The 22,147-nt window shown below is 44.3% G+C and overlaps 1 protein-coding gene across 2 annotated transcripts in view; it reads right to left on the bottom strand.

The window, feature by feature from the left end:
- Window positions 1-22,147, bottom strand: part of MEIS1 (Meis homeobox 1) — a 134,827-nt gene that overhangs the window by 57,597 nt on the left and 55,083 nt on the right. For both annotated transcript variants that reach the window (XM_044264106.1, XM_044264107.1), the window contains exon 8: window positions 1,753-1,898. In XM_044264106.1, coding sequence (XP_044120041.1) covers window positions 1,753-1,898 — 146 coding nt within the window. The remainder of the gene's footprint in view (window positions 1-1,752; window positions 1,899-22,147) is intronic.

The following is a 22,147-nucleotide window of genomic DNA, read 5'->3' as shown; positions in this document are numbered from 1 at the left end:
GGCTGGTCAGCCCCAGTGACGAAATATCAGCATGGCTGCCTCAGCACCTCTGACCGACTGTCACTTCTTATCTTCTGCTACTTATTCTTCCTGCTGTGCCCTCCATGCCCTCTGTGCCCTCTGGACCCTATCCTTTCCCTCCCCCTTTTTAGTCGTGGTTGGTAATCCCCAGCAGCAACCTTGCACCTTGCATGAGGCAGATCTCAAACTATCCACATCCTTGTAACAAGTGTTGGGTAAGCCATGGCACCCGAATTGGGTTTTAGGTAAACCTAATACAATGTTAAAATCAGCTACGCCACCTAAAGCTTCAGCTCACCACCAGCACTAACCAACCTCCAAAACTGATTCCAAAACTGTCATGGAGGATGGTCGCTGTTTGGAATCATGATGGTGAAAGAGAGGGAGGAAACTTTTTTTTTTTTTTTTTTAGTTACTCCTGCTGTTCTCAGTTTTTGTTTTATTCACAGATGCTGGAAAATCGGGATGAATTTAGACCCTCGAGTGTTATTGGAGGCGTAGCCTCTCTCCAGAGAAGCAGAACCAGTGTGGCCTTTGACAGCCCCTGTGTGTCTCCCTGTAACAGTACAAGTCACTGGTGGACACAGCTCTGAAAGTGGGCAAAGGCGTGAGGGTCAGCAGACTTGGGTACATTGGCAACAACGCAGAACTGACCTTGATACAGAAAAATAAATGACTTTCAGAAGAAGCAAAGTAGGCTAAAAACAGTAACATAAAGAGTTTGCTTCTGACATTTTTCAAAAAGCCGAGATTTTTAACATTCATTCATTTTAGGCTAGGTTAGGCGAGGCGAGGCTAAGACCTATTTAAATTCAACCTTTGCCCTTAAGAGTGGAAGTTCCCCTTGCCAACAATTTTGCTGATTTTTAAAATATTATTTTATCCATAAATTTTCATTTGGTCTTCTTTCTGAGATGTCATTAAGTCAGTATGCACTTACAAAAATATCCACCAAAATATTATGATTATAAATATTTTGAACATGAAATTCATTCAGAACAATAACCAAACAAAACAAATCCCTTGGTGGCATAAAGCCCCCAATCTCCAGTTTCTCACATCTCCAGGAGAATTCCTGCAGTGAAAACAGCAATACTCACACAGACAATATAAACTGTTACTCTGCTTGAAAAGTCACAGGGGACTACACAGGAAGAGCCGACGCTATATTGCTGTTTTCCTTTACAGTTCTAAGTACAGGGACAACTTTCACTGGGCGGCCCTGACTCAGATGAATGTTTTGTAATGGCAACCAGGCCATTGAAACCACTTAAAAGCAAATTATGTGAACATCTTGCCATTGCAACAAGATTTAAACTTTTTGGACCATTCGCTAGAAAGGTCCACTAAAGCGTTCAAAGAAATTAAGTCCTTCTCTCTGGGGTTTGGCTTACTTTTTTCTTAGTAGGAGTTGGTTCTAAGTACCTCAGAGTCACACTGAGAAAAGCAACATCATTAACACACATACTTAAAATCACAAATCACAGGAACTCCTAAACCTTATGACTTACAGTTAACAAAATTGCAATAGTGAACTTCAAATAAAACTCCTCATTTGGGGTAAGTAGCTAGGAAATTAAGTGCTAACACTTTGGTAAAAACTAGGGGAACACAGAGATTTATGAAATATTCCAAGTGCAGAGGGGATCATTTCTTCCCCCATTTTCTTTTCTATCACAACTGGTTCACCGTCCATATTTAGTTTACATATGTCATTTAGAATCCACTTACTGTTAGATGCTGGAACAGCCACGCCCTCATGATATTTGTGGCTACTTTGGGAAAGATGCCACGCTTTTTGTGACGCTTTTTGTCCTTATCTGGATCATCATCGTCACCTGTGCTGGGGGAAGCTACACTGTTGTCCAAGCCATCACCTGCAAACATAGTGAATCAAATTTTGACTGATGCTACCTTGACATGCTTTATTCAAATAGAATGCCTTTGGATATAAACAAAACCAAAAGAGCAATATAAATGATTAGTAGTTTATTTGGTACTTTTTATTTTTTTTCCAAGACAAAGAGAAAGAACAAGGCCTAGGCTCAAAAGTAGTCAGGTCTAAGGAACTTCTTCCAAAGAACAGTGGGAAAGGTCAAAGGGAATGAAGGGAAATAGCCAATCTCTTTAGTAGGTTTTTTGGTTGCCATGGTGATGATTCAGATGTGTATAGCTGAGATCTGGTCAGTTAAATATGGTGGTGGCCATGGGCAGAGATGCTGTCCCTGCCTGGGTATCCAAACCCCACATATAGTCGTTGATGTTAACTTGTGAGAGGATGCGTTTAGGATATCAACTATTTCCACAAGTGATCTATCTAAAGACTAAAGTAGGCCACGGAAATGTAAGTAATCCATCATCTGAGCGGCTTGACATAGGAATGCTTCAAATAGAATATAATTTTTCTTGTCATAAAAAGAGAGCATCAAGTTTAGTAAGGGCAAAACTCCTGAAATAGTTTTTTAATTAGGAAACAATTACTATGTAAGTCAAATAAAGTGATGTTGAACTCATAGTCAATTGGAGCTGTATTACCCTAAAAGTCAGGTAGTTCCTAAAATTTCTTCTAGATTAAATCTTCCTCATTTGAAAAGTCACCTGTTTACAAATTCCTGAATATTGGATCCTATTCTTCCATTGATTTGTGTTATAACATGTATGTTGTTTCTTCTAGAAAATATTCTGGCTCTGTGACACCATAAAACAAAAAATGTAATATTCCTTTTACAGTGCCGTGTTGAATAAGACCAAAAAAATGAAATCTCTGCCCATATAACCACACTGTCCGAAACAAGTCATAGGATTCGAATGGAAACGAAGTATACTTTGTGTTCTGGCAAGAAACTTCACAGGAAAAACAAGCCTGGACTAAACCCACTACAGTAGAAAGCAGCTGAGCTTCTGTCAAACGTGCCTCCCTACCTGCTGTCCCAGCTCTCCAAGGAAGGCACCGACTTTGAGAAAGGGACAGGTGGATCCAGCCCAGGAAGAAGAGCTACAGAAGCAAGGCTTTGCAGTGAGGCAACACATTCACCTATGAGCACACTCCCCAGGTTCCATACATCACTGGAGAGCCGTCCACGTGCCTGGACGTGGAGAGCCAGGCTCTCCATACATCACTGGAGAGCCAATTCCACGAGGAATTGGGTACTCGGGTAAGACAAGTTTCCTAGCCACTGTATATTGGAACTAGCCTCATCGCGTCATGAACTTATTCCGTATTCCTTATTTCTGTTACCTAAATACACTAGGTACAAATATACTACCTTGATTTCAGTTATTGCCATCTAATCTACAGTCATTATGTTGCCATTAATCAATTGTTCTTAACAGCTCCCTCAGGAATCCCCTGCCCATCTCCCCCCCCACCAAAAGGAAATTGTCCCCAAATCACCTTAACTTGTACCGAGGTAAACTTTAAAAACTGTTGGGTGAGGAACAGACTAAATTCCACCATTTCCGCTATGATTACAGCACATGCCATGAACACAAAACTTCTGCAGAACTTTTCTGAGTATGATTTTTTTGAATTTTAAAAATCCATCATTTTATTGTATTTAAAAATCCGTCTATTTTGTTAAAGTTCCACATGATCGTAGCTGTGCTCTCGGTGGAAAAGTTCGTAAAGACCCACAATCCCAAGACCCTCGCTGTAGCAGCAGCGGAGAAAGTTCTTGGGTGACTTGCCCAAGGTCACCCAGCAAGGATGGGGCTGGCAGGCCCCTGCAGGACCAGATACCCGCATCCCTAAATCAGTGCTCCTTCCAACCCACCAAACTCTCATTATTTGCATAACCAAGTGTTTTATAAGGAGTCCCCTTGGATTTGCCTAATAAATTCCTTGAAAGTCCAGTATTTAAAGAGGCTTTTTATTCAGAGAAGCAATTCACCATATAAAATAACAATTCATTAAAGAAACATGAGAAAAGAAACCAACTCAACAGCATTTAAAATTTCAATGGGCTAATCCACTTTCAATATGCAAAAGGTAACCGAGGAAAAGAAACATATTACTTGATCATTGATTAAAAATGAAAAGCTTCTAACCTAATGACAGTTTTTCACCACCTCTCCATGATTGTTTTCCACCTTAAAAAAAAAAAATAGCCTTTCCATCCGTCTCAAAACCCCTTCAGATTAATTTAGCAGGCAATGCCTAGTGCCTGCCTCGAAGAGAATTCATTGATAATTTATGGAAATATCTACTATAATCCAGCGGAGATGACTTTTTTCCAGCTTTGTGCATCAATAGATAATCAAGGCCTTAAAGCAGCCTTAGCTTCCCATTACCTCAGGCAAAAGAATTCCTGAAAGCGTGCCTTGAGGGCACCTGAATTATATACTCCATTAGGAGAGGAAGGCTTTCTGCATTCCATGTGTAACACTCACCAGAACCTTTCCTGTTTATTTCTGCTGTATGAAAGCAGCAGCATTAGGAACAGAATTTTTTAAGTGAAGACTTATGTAGACACAATGGAGAAACCTTTCAAGCAGGAGCCAGATCACCCCCTTCAGTCCCTTGGCAGTGACCCTCTCCCGAATAAAAGGTTTCTATTACATCATTAGCTCAAGCCAAAAACAGCCTTGGCTTAATGCACAGTTTGTTCTTCCTACTGTTTTTAGGCAAATACAGCTACTTTACTCCCATCTGGGAGGGAAATTACACTGCTGGGTTGTAATCTAAGACAAGATTTTCATTGGAAGCAAATGCTTTCAATCCAGTGTAAATACTGGTGCATGTTCAGAAAAGCCTAAAACAATAAACCCTGCTCCTTCCCGACACAAGTTAGGGAAATGGAGAAGATGGGGAAAAAGAAGAGCAATACCAAAACACACGATTCTAAAAGCAAACACTTCCATAGATTTTAATAAATTGTTTAACCTCTTCCACTTTTTGGAATTGAAAATGGATCTCGAAACATCTCCACCTCGGAGGAAAGTCTAAATGGTCAATTGTACCTTCAGCATTTCCCTTCACGCTGCAATTTGATACAGTCACCTCGATGTGGTCTCTGGAGGATTTATTTCCTTTTTTTATTTTTAAGATCACTAAACAAACTTGGAGAACCGCCGGCCGACCACATGGCAGCAGGCAGCGGCTCTGAACCACATTTGTAAAATGTCAGCAGTGACTTCATTCCTGGAGCTGACTTCTCCTGCCGCCAAATGAAGGCAAACTGAAAAGGTGGAAATAATCATAAAAATGATGCTAGTCCATAAACAAGCTTACAGCCTCATTAGGATAGCAGTAGGCTCCAGTGGGTGATTTATGCTCGTTTTGCTGATGCTATGAGGAAATGCCATAGGGCGACTTTAGCCAATTGCTAATGGTTTCTGACAGCTTCTTAGCAACTAGTGCAAGCAACGTTGTGGCGTTTGCTAGTGACAGAAACCGAAAATGTCATATTATCTGCCCATGTGTCATGAAGTCCGTGTGGCAATTAACTAGCAGGCCAGTGACTGAGGGGCCAGAGGCTCCCGAAAATGGCCTTTGGCTATGCAGAGGCAGCCGATGGGCGGAAGGCACACGCTGCCTACACGTATGCAACATTGAAACGCAGAAATCCGCTTCCTTGTGACTCCCCCGCTCTGATGAGACCGGGCCACTCAAATCCCTTCTTTCCCCCTCACTCAAGTGAAACTCTGGGCTCTCCTCCCTCTCTCTCTCTGTCTCTGTCTCTCTCTCTCTCCCCCGCCCAGCAGTGGCTCTGGCCTTATGAGAAGTCTCCAAAGCAATCTGCTTTGATATGATTATCCGAATGGCTCCTTAATTGGCAGTACCTGGTTCTGTGCATTTTGGACGCTGGAGTCCAAGGTGCTAGCCGTTTTTCTGCTCTCTCACGAATTAGTCTAAAAGGATTGAAGCTCACTGAAGCGGACTCATTGCCTGTCAGATTGCAGGGAGCAGAGGGACTCGGCAGCAACAAGACACTCCGTGAAAAACACCAGGCTTCTAACGAGCGGTGGTGGGGGGCGGGGGGGGGGAGAATCCTGGCCACACTTTCCAGTTTCCGAGCTATCAAAACCATGCACTATATGTCAAACTGTCAAACCTTTCAGCGTGGGCCATTTGCCCTTTCAAATAATATTTAAGAATTGTTTTTACAAAATTTTATAGGCCATGGTCTAGTGAAAGAGGCCAACCAACAAAGAAAGGAATTTGTACTACAATTCGTCTACGGACAATTTCTTGCGAGACCTGGTCTGTCCCTGCGGAGCAAGGCAGGTGACCTGTGGCAGCTCCCAGGCTGTCAGAGAGCTCAGATTTCAAACACGCTCAACTCAAACATCCCGAGTCGCCTATTTAAGCATGCCCGGGCATTTAGACTGTGCTATCTCGTGCCTTTCAAGGCAGGATAAAGCGGCATTTACCGTATTCAGGCCATTCAATGGGTCAGACTGACCGTGTCAGCAGGGGCTCCTCTCCGGCAGGTCAAAGCCCTGCTCCCGTTTTTTCTCTTTTTCCCAACGCCCTCTCCCCCCTCCAACCCAACCCCAGGACTGCCCATCCCCAAAACCTATTCTGAGCCAGGCAAAAACAAAACCCCCGAAAGTGCCCAAGATTTACATCACAACGGAGAGGAACTTCCAGGGTCGGTGGGTCAGCAGGTATAAATAAAAATGGGTTGTCTGTCAGAGCGTTCCTTCTGTCGGGGAGGCTAAACTCCTAATTAGGGATCTGAACTTTCAACTGCTGGGGCAGCTGAAGGTGTAAGGTTGTGGACCTTCTTGTTTTGCTAGAGCTTCACGACAATTCATTTACAATTTTGCCAGGGACACACCATAGTTCCTGGCCAGGTCTTCCCCTTACTTTCGCTCTACGCCTCTTCAAGTGTTTGGAAACAGAATGTTGGTCCCAAAAATGGAAGTAGACTCAAAACCAAGGCCATCTGTAATCGCATCTTTTGATACGGACTAAAGTCTATCATGTCTTGAAAGGTGACAAAATGGTCAGTTTAAAAGCATTAAGGCTGTACAGCTCGCGTTGTGCGCTGGCTAACTTTTCAACCAGCGTTAAGGGCTTTTCCCTCTTGCCTGTCTTCTCACACAGCATATCTACAAGACAATATGGCATTTCAGCCCTTATGCAGTGTGTAGAACATTCCTGCCCTTCCAGGGGCTGCTGGTGCAAACACCCCGTCAGTATGGAGAGGTCGGGTTTCTTTTGTAGTGGAGTTATCCGAGTGTGCCAGGTTGTTAGGAAGAATGTAAAACTACCCCAAACCCACCTCGCCAGATCACGGCTGTGTCTACTTAGCCAGAAGTCAGATGGGATAATGTTTCTGTGTTATGTTAAGAGGATAAATGGTGAGAATTATAGACAACCCTTTCTCAGGAACCAGCTAGAATACTTCAGAGGTTATAAAGGAGTGTTTTGTCTTCACTGAGAATGTGTAATCGCTGCCAGAATGAGTTTTCTAAAATACATATCTGATCTTATAGCCCTGCCTCTTAAAATCTGCTGTGGCTATGGTTTGCCTTCAGGATAAAGGTCACACTTTTGAGCCTGGCATGAAAGGCCTTTCACGTTCTCTCTCCGCCCCCGGGTGTTTGCAGCCTATCTGGTGCTGGGTCCCCACCCAGACCCTGAGCCTCCTGACCTTCTCAGCATCTCCCCACAGGCTCGGCTCTCACACCTCTTCTAGGTTCCCTGTGTAGTCCCCTTTGCACCGTCCTTCCCGGCAAACTCCTTGGTGACCTTTTTTTAGGTTCAGCTCAACTGCCATCTCCTCTAAGAAGCATGTGCTGAACTCTGGCTGTTTAGTGACAGTGACACCCCTCCCCGATCCTCAATTTTTCTTTTCCCGACACGCCTCCATCCCCAAACACGTCACACTCCATCTGGCAGGAATTTTGTGTTCTGTAGTCTATGTCCCCTCGGCTTGATTCTAGGATATATGAAAGCAGGGATGGGGTCATATTCCCCCTCTAAGATTCTCTAGCCCCGGGCTTATCCCAGTGTCCAGGGTACAGACTTGTCAAGGGCATAGTGAATGACTGAGCGAATGCATTTCTTTTTTTCACTGCATGGAGAAAACCACAGTTTCCATTTCCAGCTGTTACAATCCTTTTTGATACATGCTTAAACTCTTGAGGAATATCCACCAAGGAAAAATCCGTAAAACTCTAAGAAAACATAAAGGAAATGCATTCTCCAATGCTGGGACGTTTTCCTTGGAATCTTTCAGCTCCTCTTGGACAAAAGATGGACGGAGTGAGAGAATCGGAGCTCTTTCTAGTCTTTGCCATAGTTTCTCAAGAATACATTTCTAGGGACGCCTGGGTGGCGCAGTTGGTTGGACGACTGCCTCCGGCTCAGGGCGTGATCCTGGAGTCCCGGGATCGAATCCCACATCAGGCTCCCAGCTCCGTGGGGAGTCTGCTTCGCTCTCTGACCTTCTCCTCGCTCATGCTCTCTCTCACTGTCTCTCTCTCTCAAATAAATAAATAAAATCTTTAAAAAAAAAAAAAAAAGAATACATTTCTACTTCCTTCAATTACAATTTAAAACTTTCTACCTAACTCAAATGTCTTGCTGTTTGTACATTTTTCTGAGTTCAACTCTAAAAAATAAAGCCAAAGTTTTGCTTCCCTCTGAATTTTAATTTTAAATATATCACTTGACAGGTCTCCTAGTTTTATCCTCGCAAAAAAAAAAAAAAAAAAGAAAAACTCAACTGTCTCTCAGCAACCTGAGCTCAGACTCCAGGCTCAAACTTGACAGACTCAGTGCTAAATACAAAACTCTAGAACTCTGGCTTTTCCTTAGTTTTGCCAAGTCATGGATCGACCATCCCCACAGATTCCTCCACACCCGCCTCAGCAAATTTTCAGCAACAGGTTATCAGAGGACCTTAGTATCTGATACTATCATACAGACTGCCACAGGGTCCTCGGAGACATTAGAAAGGATTTTATAAGATCAGTGAAAACCTAATACAATCCCGTATGTCTTACTACACATTTTTAAGAGAAACACAGTAGACTTTATATATCTTCAAATTTGCAGCCAATATACAAACATGTAATTGTCTAAATCCAATGGTTCACTTTTGCGTTTGACTTGACTTAGGGCTCTGTAACCACAGCCTCCCTTCTGCATCTCTTCTCATCCTTAGGTGTTTAACATTTCCTTGTTCTTAGTTCAAAGTGATTCTCAGTTGATCAAAGAAAAATAACAAAGGAAAGCACATTCTCGTATGTTTTATGTTACCACCCACCACTTCCCTGAAAATCTGGAGGTGGTTCCTTTGGAAACCAAGATAAGGAGTTAGATGTTGGCACCTGCCATGCAGTGTGAGGTCCTAGCAGGGGCATAAAAAATGGCCAGTGTTACAGATACACTAATGGCAGTGACTGATAAGACAGAGGTAAGGAAAAGTGGGGGAGAAGATTAAGAATAAGCAAACTTTAAATAAACACATTATTGGCACTTACAAGAAGAGCCTAGGTACATTTCCCAAGGTTGGCTTTATAGAGATTTGCCATGAAGCTTTTCCTTGCTCGTTGATTTAGGTCTGTTAAACAGTGACAAATACTTGTTAATATTTAGCCCCTGTGGAATGAGCTCACAGCCTTATTCTGGCCTGTAGTGGACTCCTGACATCACAGAAACCTAACAGGAGGAATGGAGACTCGAGCCTGGAGGAAGTAACTCTCTCAACGAAGGTAATGCCTCCTTTTCTGAAAAATAAAGTGTGGACTTTAAAAATGAGCCCTACACAGGTAACCACCTTTTGCCTAAGCGGTCACTCTTACCATTCATTTATTCTTTTGACAGAAGTGTACTGAATTCTGACTATGTCCCAAACACTGTGTCAACCATGAGGGACACAGATGGGGAAGAAAATCAGAAAGAGTCCCTGTTTCTACAGAGTTTTCCAGATAGAGGGCACAGATGTGAAACAAAATAATCACAGGGATAAAGGTACAACTGTACTCAATCAGAAACAAACATAGGTCTATGAGTGTTGAAACAAAGGAGACCACTGAGGAGGAATCTGGAGCAGAATCTGAAGGGTGGAGAAAGTCAAGTGGGCGTAGGGAGCAGCCTAAAAGGGCAGAGAGCAGAGAAAGGACTGCAGGCCACAGGAACAGCAGGTGCAAGGGCCCTGTGTCTGGAAGTGTGATACAACCACAGAACGGGAACCTGGGAAAGCAGGACCACATGAAGCTGGAGAGGTGTGAGGAGTAAGTCCACTCAAGGCCTTGTGGGCCGTGGTTCAGGATTTGGGTGTCTGTCCTTAGGCTTCTGAGTAGTGACCCACACGTACTTCTGTGGCATCATCAGTCTCTTCTCCGTCACATGCCCCAGTACCTCAATGTTACCAAGTAAAGCCTCATTCCCCAAGGTCTCTTTCTAGTTCAACCTAACAAAGCACTTGATTCCAAATTAAGATGGGGGAATGAGTCCATTCAGGTAGACCCCAGCACACGCACAGATCACGCTCTGAAGTTAATCTGTAAGTAGGTCTCTTGGACATTGGAACATATTTTCACATAGAAGCAAGTTATGAATAGTGTTGGATCCCAAGGCTTGCTCATCAAAGCCAAAGTAATTCATTAAGGGAATAAAGTTCCAATACCAGAGCCCTAGGTGCAGAAAGTATAAGAAGGAGGAGGAGATGGTTGTTGGCTTTTTCCCTCTTATTTCCATACATAGAATCAGCCGAGGAAAATATTCAAGTATGTGTAAGCGCCTTTCATACCTCCTTTTCTATATGTCATGTCCATTGCTCAGCAGGCATCTCCTGGAGTTTCCCACTCTCCCGGTGCCTTGCAGGGGCACTTGGCCTCCCACTGTGGACACCCCACCCACACCTATCCTTTTCCTGCTGTGAGTTCACACTTACCATCTCCCCATGACCCAAATACCCAGCCTTTCCGTCTAGTTCATCTAAGCCAGACCTGTTGAAGTAGAAAGCGATCTGCAAGCACTAATGGAGACTCAGCGAGAAAACCTGATGCTCCTTCACCTTCCCTGAAATGTGGGCATCTTTGAAAGAAAATTTGTTAATGCAAATGAATCTTTAAATGGCAGAATTTCAGGTAGAGTCGTTAGTGAAGTTTTTTGTTTATTTTTTAAAGACTTTGTTTATTTATTTGAGAGAAAGCACGAGAGGGGAGAGGGGCAGAGGGAGAAGCAGTCTCCCCGCTGAGCAGGGATCCTGATGTGGGACATGATCCCAGGACCCTGGGGTCATGACCTGAGCTGAAGGCAGAGGCTTAACCGACTGAGCCATCCAGGTGCCCAGGAGTAAGTAAAGTTTAAAAAAAAGAAAAAAGAAAAAAATACAGCTGGCACTGGAGAAGTTTTGTTGTTAATTGTTGCTTTAATCAGCAGATGCCAGCCTTTCGGAAGAGCCCAGGATCAAGTTCCCAGACTTGTCCTTGCATCCCTTTACCCTCAACCACTCACCCCTGCTCATCCCTCCTGCATTTGGGAAGTCACGCATCTCTCACCTTGCTCAGTGTTTCTTTCTTTTTCACAGAAACTGTGGTGGCAGGGAGTGGGTCCTGGGAGTGCACAGCTGTGAGAACAGCAGTAAGAGATCTTGGCTGAACAAGTGTGTGTATACGGAGGACTCTCCTATGATCTGGGTGTTTATAACTCAGAGATCACCAACCCGTTGGAATAAATTTGCAAGAACTCCTTTGCTACAAATAAATTCACTCTATTAAGCATCTATCACTTCATGATTCTTCACGGAGACCACAAACTATGCATAAAACATAGGAGGGTAAAAAGTATGAAAAGAATCCAACCAAACAACAGAGACCCAGAATGAAAATGCTCACTGGATTTTTAGGGAACACAAAGAAAATCTGTTGAATTATATTAATATGCCATTGATAGAACTGAGGGAAGAAATAGGACTTTCTAAATTCATGGAAAGGAAGAATTGTCAGAGTTGGTCAGTATTCATATTTGCAGTTCACTTATGATTTATTTTCTGCATGTGTTGCTATGAATAGAGTACCAGAGACAGATAAAAGATGTATGAAGAAATTGGCTACATTTTCCAAATTTTTTTTAAAAATCATTGTATTTTGTTTTTTTGAGATAGGAAGACCTTTTTCTAGTAATTCAGTATGACTTTTGACTTGAATACCCCTCAGGGGAACAACAGCAAATTAGTTACCTACATTCAGAGGACAAACAGCAATGATGAATAGGAAAGAAAAAAAACCACAGATTTTACTCATTTTCATCCATTCAGCATTTTTCTTTTCTTTCTTTCTTTTTTTTTTTTTCTAACAACCAAACACCATGGAAAATCCCTGCAAAAACAGCATAACTTCTTAATGAAGTCTTACAAACTTCAGGATGTGAACGCACTGCAAGATGTTACTGACATCTTTGTATTTATACTAACAGTAACACAAAATGGAAATCCCCTGGTCTTTTTCTAAGAAAAAAAAGAAAGAAAATGTGCTATAGTAGCAAAGGTAAAACAGTGTCAAATTGTAAACTTTTGTTTTGAAGCAACATCTCAGAAAGCATTTGAGGAACTAGTATTTTACCTTTTTAATATTAAAGTAATGCACACCAAATTCCTTGAGATAGTCCTTCGAAAATATATAAATCATATATTGACAAATGATCTCAAAATTCTGTTTAACCACGAAAATAAATCCCTCAGTCAAAACAAAAACAAAAGCAGAAAACAAATGCCACACATGGGATCTTATAGCCAGGCAGACACACACACACACACACACACACAAACACACCCCATTTTTTTTTGTGACATCCTCAAATGCTTGCCATATAATGTTTTTAAATTTTTATACACTCTGTATGTGTGTGTGTATATGTAGGTATATATGTATATATATACATATATGTGTATATATATATATACATGTATATATATGTATATATACTCAACCTGTGTTGAGTGTGATATACCTGTGTGAGTGTGTATATGTACACTTACACAGAAAAGATAACATTTATTTATCAAAAAGGTCATTTCTTCAGCAAACTCAGTCATATAGAATGCACTTGAGAATGTGGGTTTAATAAAGATTTCTGACATGCAGATTAGAAGCAGTTGAAGTGGTTCTCAACTTTGGCTACACATAGAATCATGTGGTAGTTTTCACAAATCCTGATGCCTACACTGTACCCAAGACCAATTAAATTAGTATTTTGGAGGGTGAGATCCCAGCATTAATGATTTTTAAAGCTCCAAGATGATTAAAATGTACAGCCAAGTTTGGAAACCAGTGGATTAGGGTCACAGATTATATGTGGCAAAGCTCACAGATTTTTTTTTACAGAGAAATGTCCATAAGACCCTTAATCAGAGACCTGTTCTGTGTACTTTAGATGTTGTTTTCAAAGGTTTACTCATCTGGTTTCCTGCCTCATAGATTATAGACTGAGAGTTTCGTCACAATGTAAGATGATAAAAAGGCAAAAAAGAACTTGGCCCACAAGGGCCCTTTAGCGGAGAGGAAAACAGCCCTATAGATGTTAAAGAGTCTGTGTAAACAAACAAAACTATGTAGCACAGCACCATAAATCACGTATCTACTGAATTAAATTATTTTAAGCTTGTGAAGATTAGATACGATACAGTGTTATGTGTAGTCTGGAGACATTTTCCTAAAAATGCCCCTCAGTTTTTTTGAATATCTAAAAAAAGTAGGATTTTGTTCATCTGGACCACATCACTCTTGAGCGAGAGCAGACTAACCAGAATCCCGTGTCCACATTCTGTAGCGACTCTTTTCATGACTTGCCCTCATTTCACTGGTCTGTGTGGCTAGATGGAGCACAGCCCTCAGCGTGAGCATCATGCATGGGTTAAACACAGGGCACCAGCACCCCTCCTGACCCTCCCTGGCTTCCTGGGGACCTTCTCCAAGGGTTCTTCATCCCTTTTCTTCTGCTCTCAGTACATATGGAGGTAGAGGGAAGGGCAGGGTGGGTGCAGAAAGGGCGAGAGGTCAGCTGAAGGCGGACATGACTGGATGAGAGAGCAGGACCCACCTCCTGCAATAAGGCAGAAGTTGGAGCAAGAGGGAATGCTGTGGGTCAAGGGAGAAAAAAACAGACGGAGATTGCTTTGCCTTCGAAATGAAATGGAACCAGGCTGTAAAATGTAGATTAGGAAGTCTTTGGGGAGAATGAAGTGATGTTAAGTACACAGGCAAGAAAGAAGTTGGGATAAAAAAGAAAGAAAAGCTTGTTATTCTCTTATGGAAAAGCCATCTGAAAATCCACCAGTTTCTGAAAGATAAGGTTTGAGAATTACCAGCATGTACCTGTGATTACCTCTAACCTTCTCTCCCCTGAGTGTCCCAGATGCCAGTCCTTGTGTAGTTTTGGGGGCGCACACACCAGTCAGTTAATTAGGGACAGGTGCTTGCCGCTCAGAATCAGCACATTCTGTCAAGTGGTGACCTCCTTTGGTGGGCACACAAGGATAAAGTCACTTTCCACAGCAGCGATACTCCAGATCTAACTTGTGATGCCCCAGGGATCTTGCCAAAATGCAGTTTCCGATTCAGTTGAGGAGGAGCCTGAGATGCTGCATTTCTCACAAACTCTGGGGACTGCTGAAGCCACGTTGCAGGTCCAAGGACCCGTGATAGGCATCCTAGCAAGATTCTGGGGGATCTTCCCCTAAGGGCAAATAAAGCTAGAAAATGTTGGGTGCACATGCAGGCCTGGCTACTGTGGAAGGCGACACAGTCTCCTCCAGCACCCACCGGGAGGACCGTACCTGCACCCGCAGGACAAGGACAGGGAAAGGCTGTTCATGTCCTCATTTTGAGCATCACCTCGTGATGTCTCTAGGACTAACTGGAGTTTCAGAACAAGCCAGGATGTCTCCAACTGGTGACTCTTCTTGAGTTTTGTTTTGGTTTTTTAAAGATTCATTTATTTATTTGGGGGAGAGAGAGAGAGAGAGAGAGAGCATGCTTGAGTGGGGGGACGTTATTAGAGTAATGCATGCCATTACTATAATAAAGGTATGGAGGGCGGAGAGAGGATTTCCAGCAGACTCCTCGTTGGGTGAGGAGCTTGACCTCAGAACCCTAAGATCGAGACCCGAGCTGAAATCAAGAGTCGGACGCTCAACTGATGGAGCCACCAGGCATCCCACAGCTCCTTCCGGATAGTACCACAGCCCTCTCTCCTCCATCTCCCCAGCACATGCAACACCTCGCTCACTTGTCTGGGAGGCATTACTAGAGAGCAGTGTAGCCTCTGGAGTCAGATTGTCTAGGTTCCTATAAATCCCATCCTCACCACTTGATAGCTGCATGGCCCTGGGCAAGTCAGTTAACCTCTCCGAGCCTCTATTTTGCCCCTCTGGAAAAAAGAAGCATAGTAATAGTACAGCGTTGAGTTACTGAGCAGATTAAATAAAATCAGCTACATTGAACATTGAAGACAGAACACGGCAACGCTGGCTTAGCCCAGGGAATGCCAGTTCCTGTTGCTGTTTTGCTACTGAGAACATTCTTTGGGCAAGGGGACCTTTCTCCTAAGCCCTGAACCCAAAGCAGAAAAACAATCACAACCACTCTAGTTACGTGTCCTCATCTCCCCCATCTGTTCTCCTTCCTAGCAGTCACTTTTCCAAAATACATAGACCCATCCTCCTAGCACTGCATACCATTGTCATGTTTCCTTCCTTCCCCCACAAAGAGCCCTGGAATGACTTGGAACTTCATACATGTGCTCCAGAGAAAAATGGGTGGGTGGTACTGCCTAAGGGGCCCAATGATAAGATTCTGGCAGCCTAGGGCTGGATGGTGATACACAGGAAACACGTTTTATTAATACAAGTTCTCGCTCCCTACACAAAATAGGTCAATTCATAATACCTTGTCCTCTGCTCTCCAGATAATATTTCCATGGTAAATAATAGCAAAGGCTTCTGGTTTTGATTTGCAAATATGGAAAACAGTTATATCATTGAAGAAAGTATCTTTAAGGCCTAGGACAAGTGGGATGCTGTAAAGAAAAGTGGGGTTAACTTTCAAGTTATAGGCCATCTCTTGTCTAGACAGGAAGATGAGCAGTTATAATAAAAACTAATATTTTTTTAAAGATTTTATTTATTTATTTGACAGAGAGAAATCACAAGTAGATGGAGAGGCAGGCAGAGAGAGAGAGAGGGAAGCAGGCTCCCTGCTGAGCAGAGAGCCCGATGCGGGACTCGATCCCAGGACACTGAGATCATGACCTGAGCCGAAGGCAGCGGCTTAACCCACTGAGCCACCCAGGCGCCCCCAATAAAAACTAATATTTATTGAGCACTTACTATACACTCGACATTGTGTTTAGCCTTTATTTTCAGTCACTTAATTAATCCTCATGAAAACCTTAGGAGGTAAAGTTAAATTCATTATCATGTTAAAAATAAACCAATTTTAAAAAAACAAAACAATTTCTCCATATTTTCAAAAAAACCCTTAGGAGCCTGGGTGGCTTGGTTAAGCAACTGCCTTCGGCTCAGGTCCTGATCCTGGAGTCCCAGGATCGAGTCCCACATCGGGCTCCCTGCTAGGTGGGGAGTCTGTTTCTCCCTCGGACCTCTCCCCTCTCGTGCTCTCCCTCTCTCATTCTCTCTCTCTCTCTCTTGAATAAATAAATAAAATCTTAAAAACAAAAACCCTTTCACTTGTTATGGTTTTTTAGGGTTTTTTTCAAACTGTTTTCGTAACCAATAGAGAATTCCTATTTACAGACAGTAATGAGCTGCTTGGAGAATACACACCTTACTGAGTGCTTTTCTGAATTACCTCATGTCATCCTTGCCTTGGCCCCAGTGTACGGACAAGGAAATAGAGCTCCTTGTGAACGCCAACCCACATCGAACTCAAAGCTGAACTCTTAACCATCCCAGAATTATTCTCTCCACTTAACCCATGAGATTCGATGACAATCAAGATGCGTTAACCTCTAGAAAGATCTCCCAGAGCAGTAAGTGTCTTTTCTCATTGCTGCATGCGGTCCACAGCCAACACAAAGCCTGACCCATAGCAAGGACTTCACAGACATCTCCTGGATCACACTCTTTCCACTGAAGTCAAAGAAGGAGGAGAGGAGAAACATGCGATCTCTGAGCAGGATGCAAGCGTTCCTTAGGCAAAGATCATGGAAAAGGTTAAATGTGAAAACCACCTCCGAAATGTATGTGGAAGAAAACAAATACCGAGTGTTTATGGATCGTTTGGGGGAATGTAGGCAAGAATGGGAGAACGCCCCCAAATAGTCACACTGCCAAAAAAGCGAGGCCGTTGTCTTGAATGTGCCTCCAAACACGGAAGGAGAAAGTCATAGGGCAAAACGTCACATAGGTGGTGGACGGCAGGTGCGCACCCACCGGCTCCCCAAGGGGAGTCCTGAGCTCTGGAGAGCAGGGCCGACAGAAGCCCTGTTGCTTGCATAGCACCGAAAAACGGTCATGTATGGAGCTCCAAAGCCCCCACTTTCCAGCTCCCACAGATGGTCTTCAAGTGTGTCTCGTGTCAGACACCTGAGGTTCTGCCTGCAGGAGAGCTGGGAGGAGCCTGCGCCCAGGAGCCTCGGCAGAGACAGAGCAGACAAGGGGCTGACACCAAGCTCGAGCCACAGTTTCTTTTCTCTCAGAGATTATGCATCAAAGAAAGGCAAGTCTCCTCTCCAGGAGGGATCCAGAAATACAAATAAGGTTGCTTTATGAAACACCAGCCTGGAGCAGAAGATACCGGGGCCGCCCCCAACATCCAAGGGGAGCAGCACTTCCACATCCCTGCGGTTTTCAGTGATGACATCACCTACATGCTAATCTGAACTCTTCCTGGGGCAAGAAGCAAGTAGCAGAGTCCATGAATTATTTTCATCCACAAAAGGCAGAAATCGTCCTTCCCCACAGAAAGGACCTTGGTCTTTAGGGCACTCTGCACCCCCTCTCGTCTCCCGCTGGCTCTCACCCGCTCTGAGCTCCTGCAGCTGCCTCTACAGAAAGTTCACCAGGCAGCCAGCCCCCCTCGCTTTCCAGCACAATCATCCCACAAAGACTGGAAGTGTCAGAGTAGCCCCGGCTCCATGACGCTCCCCTAGACCTAGATTCCCAGGAGTGACCGCTGCCCTGGAGCTGCAATCACCGCCCCCGCGCCCCCACACACAGGCAACCTCCTCGTATAGATGTGAGCCTCCAGGATGGGCACGACTCTCTGTTTCCTGCTCTGCTTTAAGTCCCCCTTCTGGGCCTCGCCTTTTACCACAAGCTGCCTGGGAATCGGTATTCCCCTCCCCTCCTCCAACCCCTGCCAGTCTTCTTTCCCAGGGCTGAATACTGCTCCCTTGAGGTGCCAGCTGGAGGGGATTCTCTCCCTTGAACATAGACCTCAGAACACCCAACCCAGCCCTGCCCGGCTTCTGAGTTGGCCTGTGGCCTAGAATGCCTTACCGCTGGTCCCACCTATCAGATGGGGGATCCGAAATGCCAGGCCTGGACTTGTTACACCCTTTGGATGCTCTGTCTTGGACCACCCAGCTGCCTGCCCACGGGCCAGCTTTTATATCCACGTTCGTTGCTCCTAGCCCTCATTCCTCTTGATAAGGAGGATGCTTCAGCCCTGCCCGAGCCTCCTCATGCTGCCCAGTGTCTCTGTGTCTCTGAGATTCTAGCCGGGCGCTCGGGCTTCAGCATGTCCTGCCTTCTCCCCATCTGGCATGCTGAACCGGGACACAGCCCCAGATCATATCCAGTCAAATCCAGGTGGTCTGTGAGAGTACAGTTTCCACATCTGATACTGAAGGGGATGTGGGAGACATGGGCCATCCTCTCTGTATTTCATTCTTCTTTCCAGGAACCTCTGAACTTAGTCTCTCTAAGGCAGGCATCTCCACCATTATTTGGGGCAACAAGTTCTCTCTCGTGTAGAAGAGACCACTACGGGGAAGAACAGTCTAGTCTAGTCTAGTCTGAGCAAAAAGCCTGCTTAAAAGTTGTATGGTGGGTCACCACAGGCCCAAAGCTACACATTGGTCTGCTCTCTGGTCAAAAAACAGGAGTATGACCAGGTTTTAAAAATGCATAATCATAGTAGGGAAAGATAATCTCCCTCAGAGAAGCCTGAACACTTTCAAGGCACGTAATGTGACTATGTGAAGCCACGTTACCATGAGAGGATGAAAAGCAACAGGAGGAAAGTTATGCTGAGTGATCATGTTAACTGTTTCTCTTCGAACTTGCTTGTTTTCTTTGTTTTGTTTTGTTCTTTAATGGGAAAGCCGGTGTTTGGAGTGTGGGCTCTTTGAATGTGGAATGATCCTTCTAGGTCTTCCTCAACTTAGCAGAGAGTCAGGGGTAAAATCCCAGATGGTCAAACAGTGATTTCACAACCTCAGGCCACGATTTCTTATCTTTCCAAGTTCCATACTTCCCCAAACATATGTAATCACGCCTGACCTACAGGTCACAGCCCAGGACTGAAGTTCCAGGCCAGCCACTACTGTCTGCAAAGTCTTTGTGAAGCGACTCCACCCTGCTAAGCCTCCCTGCCTCCACCCACAAAGGGCTGGTGGGAATAAGGAACTAGCTAACTCGGAGGGGTGTTATGAAGAGCGAGTAGAATTCCACACAGGAAAACTCTCGGGAAAATACCAAATAGTATAAAAAATGCCACTTCTTTAGAAGAACTTCTAGATCTTTAGAAGATCTGCCAAGACAGAGGTGGGTACATTTTCCACATGCAAACAATGATAGCTGGTACCACAGTGTATTTCCACGGCCTGTGAATATACCAGCCATTCCCACTAGCCTATGAGCTCCGTGAGCCCAGTAAATGGGTCTTGTTCACCACTGGACATCCTCAGGGCCTACCCACTAGCAGGCAGCCAGTGCTTGTTGCATGGAAGGCCAACTGAAGTCATAAATTTATTTAGATTTATTTAGAGTTAACGGAGGGGTGAGACCGTTGAAAAGCAACTTTATCACTCCAGCTTTTGTTTCTCTCTCTCTTCTCTACAAGAAAATTTCTTGCCCCGAGTTAGTTCCACTCTCTCCACATGGGTGGCATATATAGAATTCATGATTAGGAAAATGTAACAAAGAATGTGGTCATGCATTCCAGGCGTTTGCTAATCCTCCTTTCTATATAAGGAGAGCTATGACCTATGGAGCAACTCATTGATTGGTTGATTCAAATGACTGAAAGGAGAGGCTGAGGACACCTCTCACATCGGGCCACTCACTCTGTCACAAGTGGACTAATGAAGTACCATCTTCATTAGCCTGGTGAACCTGTATTTCTATACGGCACATCAGACCACCACCTATATATGCACTGCGGGAAACAACGGGATGGCTAGAAAATCATCCTTAGCCTAAATTCTACTCATATTGCCAGCAAACAAAATACAGACAGATGATCCACTCATAACTTCATTCTCTCTCTCTCTCCTGCTCGCTGCTTAGATAGGTGTGATTAAGTGATGGATGGGTCAGTTAGAGTAGAAGCAGTTAAAATGGTCATTTTATATTTAATGCAGAACATCCCTGTTTTCAGCTGGCCTTACTTATGAGAAAGTATGTGAGGGAGGGAGGGCAGGACAGTGGACTGTGTGGGTCCCTGGTAGGGGAGTCATAATGTATGGCGAAAGGTGACATCAAACAGGAATATTCTGTCCCTGTTCATTTGGAATGAATGGAAATGAACATCATAACACGTGGATATGTTTTTAACCACTCCACAGAGCCTATGGAAGAGTAATTACAATTTCTTGTCTTAATTTGTTATTCCTGATATGATGGGAGAAAACCAAGTCCATTTTCTAAAGATACGGATAAAAAGGGGAATTCATTCATAGGGAAAGAGCTACCAAAATGATAACGGTATTAACAAGACTTGAATCCCTCAGTCCTTAAGGCGACTCTGGTTCCAACACATAACTGTAAAAGTAAGGCACAAATACTACAGTTAGGAAAACAGCAAGGCCCCATGTTAAACTTGGCGAGGACAACACACAGAATCAGAGTATACACTCATTTTCAGATACTAAGGATCATATCACTGGGAGAGTACCAGGGGAGATAAGAAGAGGCTTGAACCACGGACTCAACCCTAGCTGAGGCCTTCAAGATCAAGCGGCAAGGACAAGCATTTTGGCTAATGCCAGCTGCCTTACGGTGTTAAGGGCTAGCCAGTGATCTCTTAGACAAACCAGTTGTATGGAGTTTAGGTTTTTAATACCATGGGCCAAATGCTTATGCGTTTGAGCTGTACAGGCCTCTCTGCTGGGCAACGCTGTCCTGAAGTCCACTCCCAAGTTTAAAGGCCACTTTGGTGGACCATCAGCTTCCCCCAATTCCTCTTTATGGGAATGTGTACACCTGCACGGGGAATGAGTGACATGACTCATCCAAAAGTTAAGAATGCAGTATCAGGCCCCAAATGTGTTCAATAATAGAGCCGAGAAGAAGCAACTCTCCTTAGAGCAATGAGACAAACTTCCAATCCCCCGAATAGGAAAAAAGGAACTTCTTCCAGCTGATTGTTCCAAGTGACGTGACCACAGTTTTCACTAGCATCCATGTGGGACGCCCGGCCGTCACTTAGGACAGTCAGAGCTGCACAGACACCTGAGATGTTCTCGGAGTCTCCGCTCTGGGGATCTCCAGGACCAGGCTGGTGCAAGCTGGGGATGTTCCTCCTAGAATCCATGGGAGCAGTAATGTCTGTAGCTTCGTGCCCAGGAGGCAGTCTCTCAAAACCAGGGTACAGAAGGCAACCAAGTGAAAGAGGTTTCGACCTTGTTTGTGCAGTGTTGAATGTAGCAAATGGAGCTGGATTAGAAATGAAGAGCTTGGCACGCCAGAGTCCCCCTTCAGAAAACTGCCAAGGAAGGGTGCCCCCTACGCTTGTGGGTTGAAACAACCTGCAGGCATAGCCCATTTTCTGACCCCCTCCTACAGAACACGTGGGCTTGTGTGCACGAGGACAGGGACAGCTCACACAGACTGGAAGAGTTAGGGCTGCCTGACAAGCTGGCTGTGTCTTCTGTCCTTGCACAGCTGTGAGGGTCTGGGTGAGGACCCTCCAGCTGGCACGTGCCCCCTCCAGCCACTCTCCACTTGGCTGCCTCCTTACACAGACACACAAGTGAGTG

The sequence above is a fragment of the Neovison vison genome, chromosome 8 (genome assembly GCF_020171115.1).
Source record: "Neovison vison isolate M4711 chromosome 8, ASM_NN_V1, whole genome shotgun sequence".
NCBI lineage: Eukaryota > Metazoa > Chordata > Mammalia > Carnivora > Mustelidae > Neogale > Neogale vison.
Note: the sequence above shows the minus strand (reverse complement) of the source record. Positions and strands in the feature narration are given on the sequence as shown.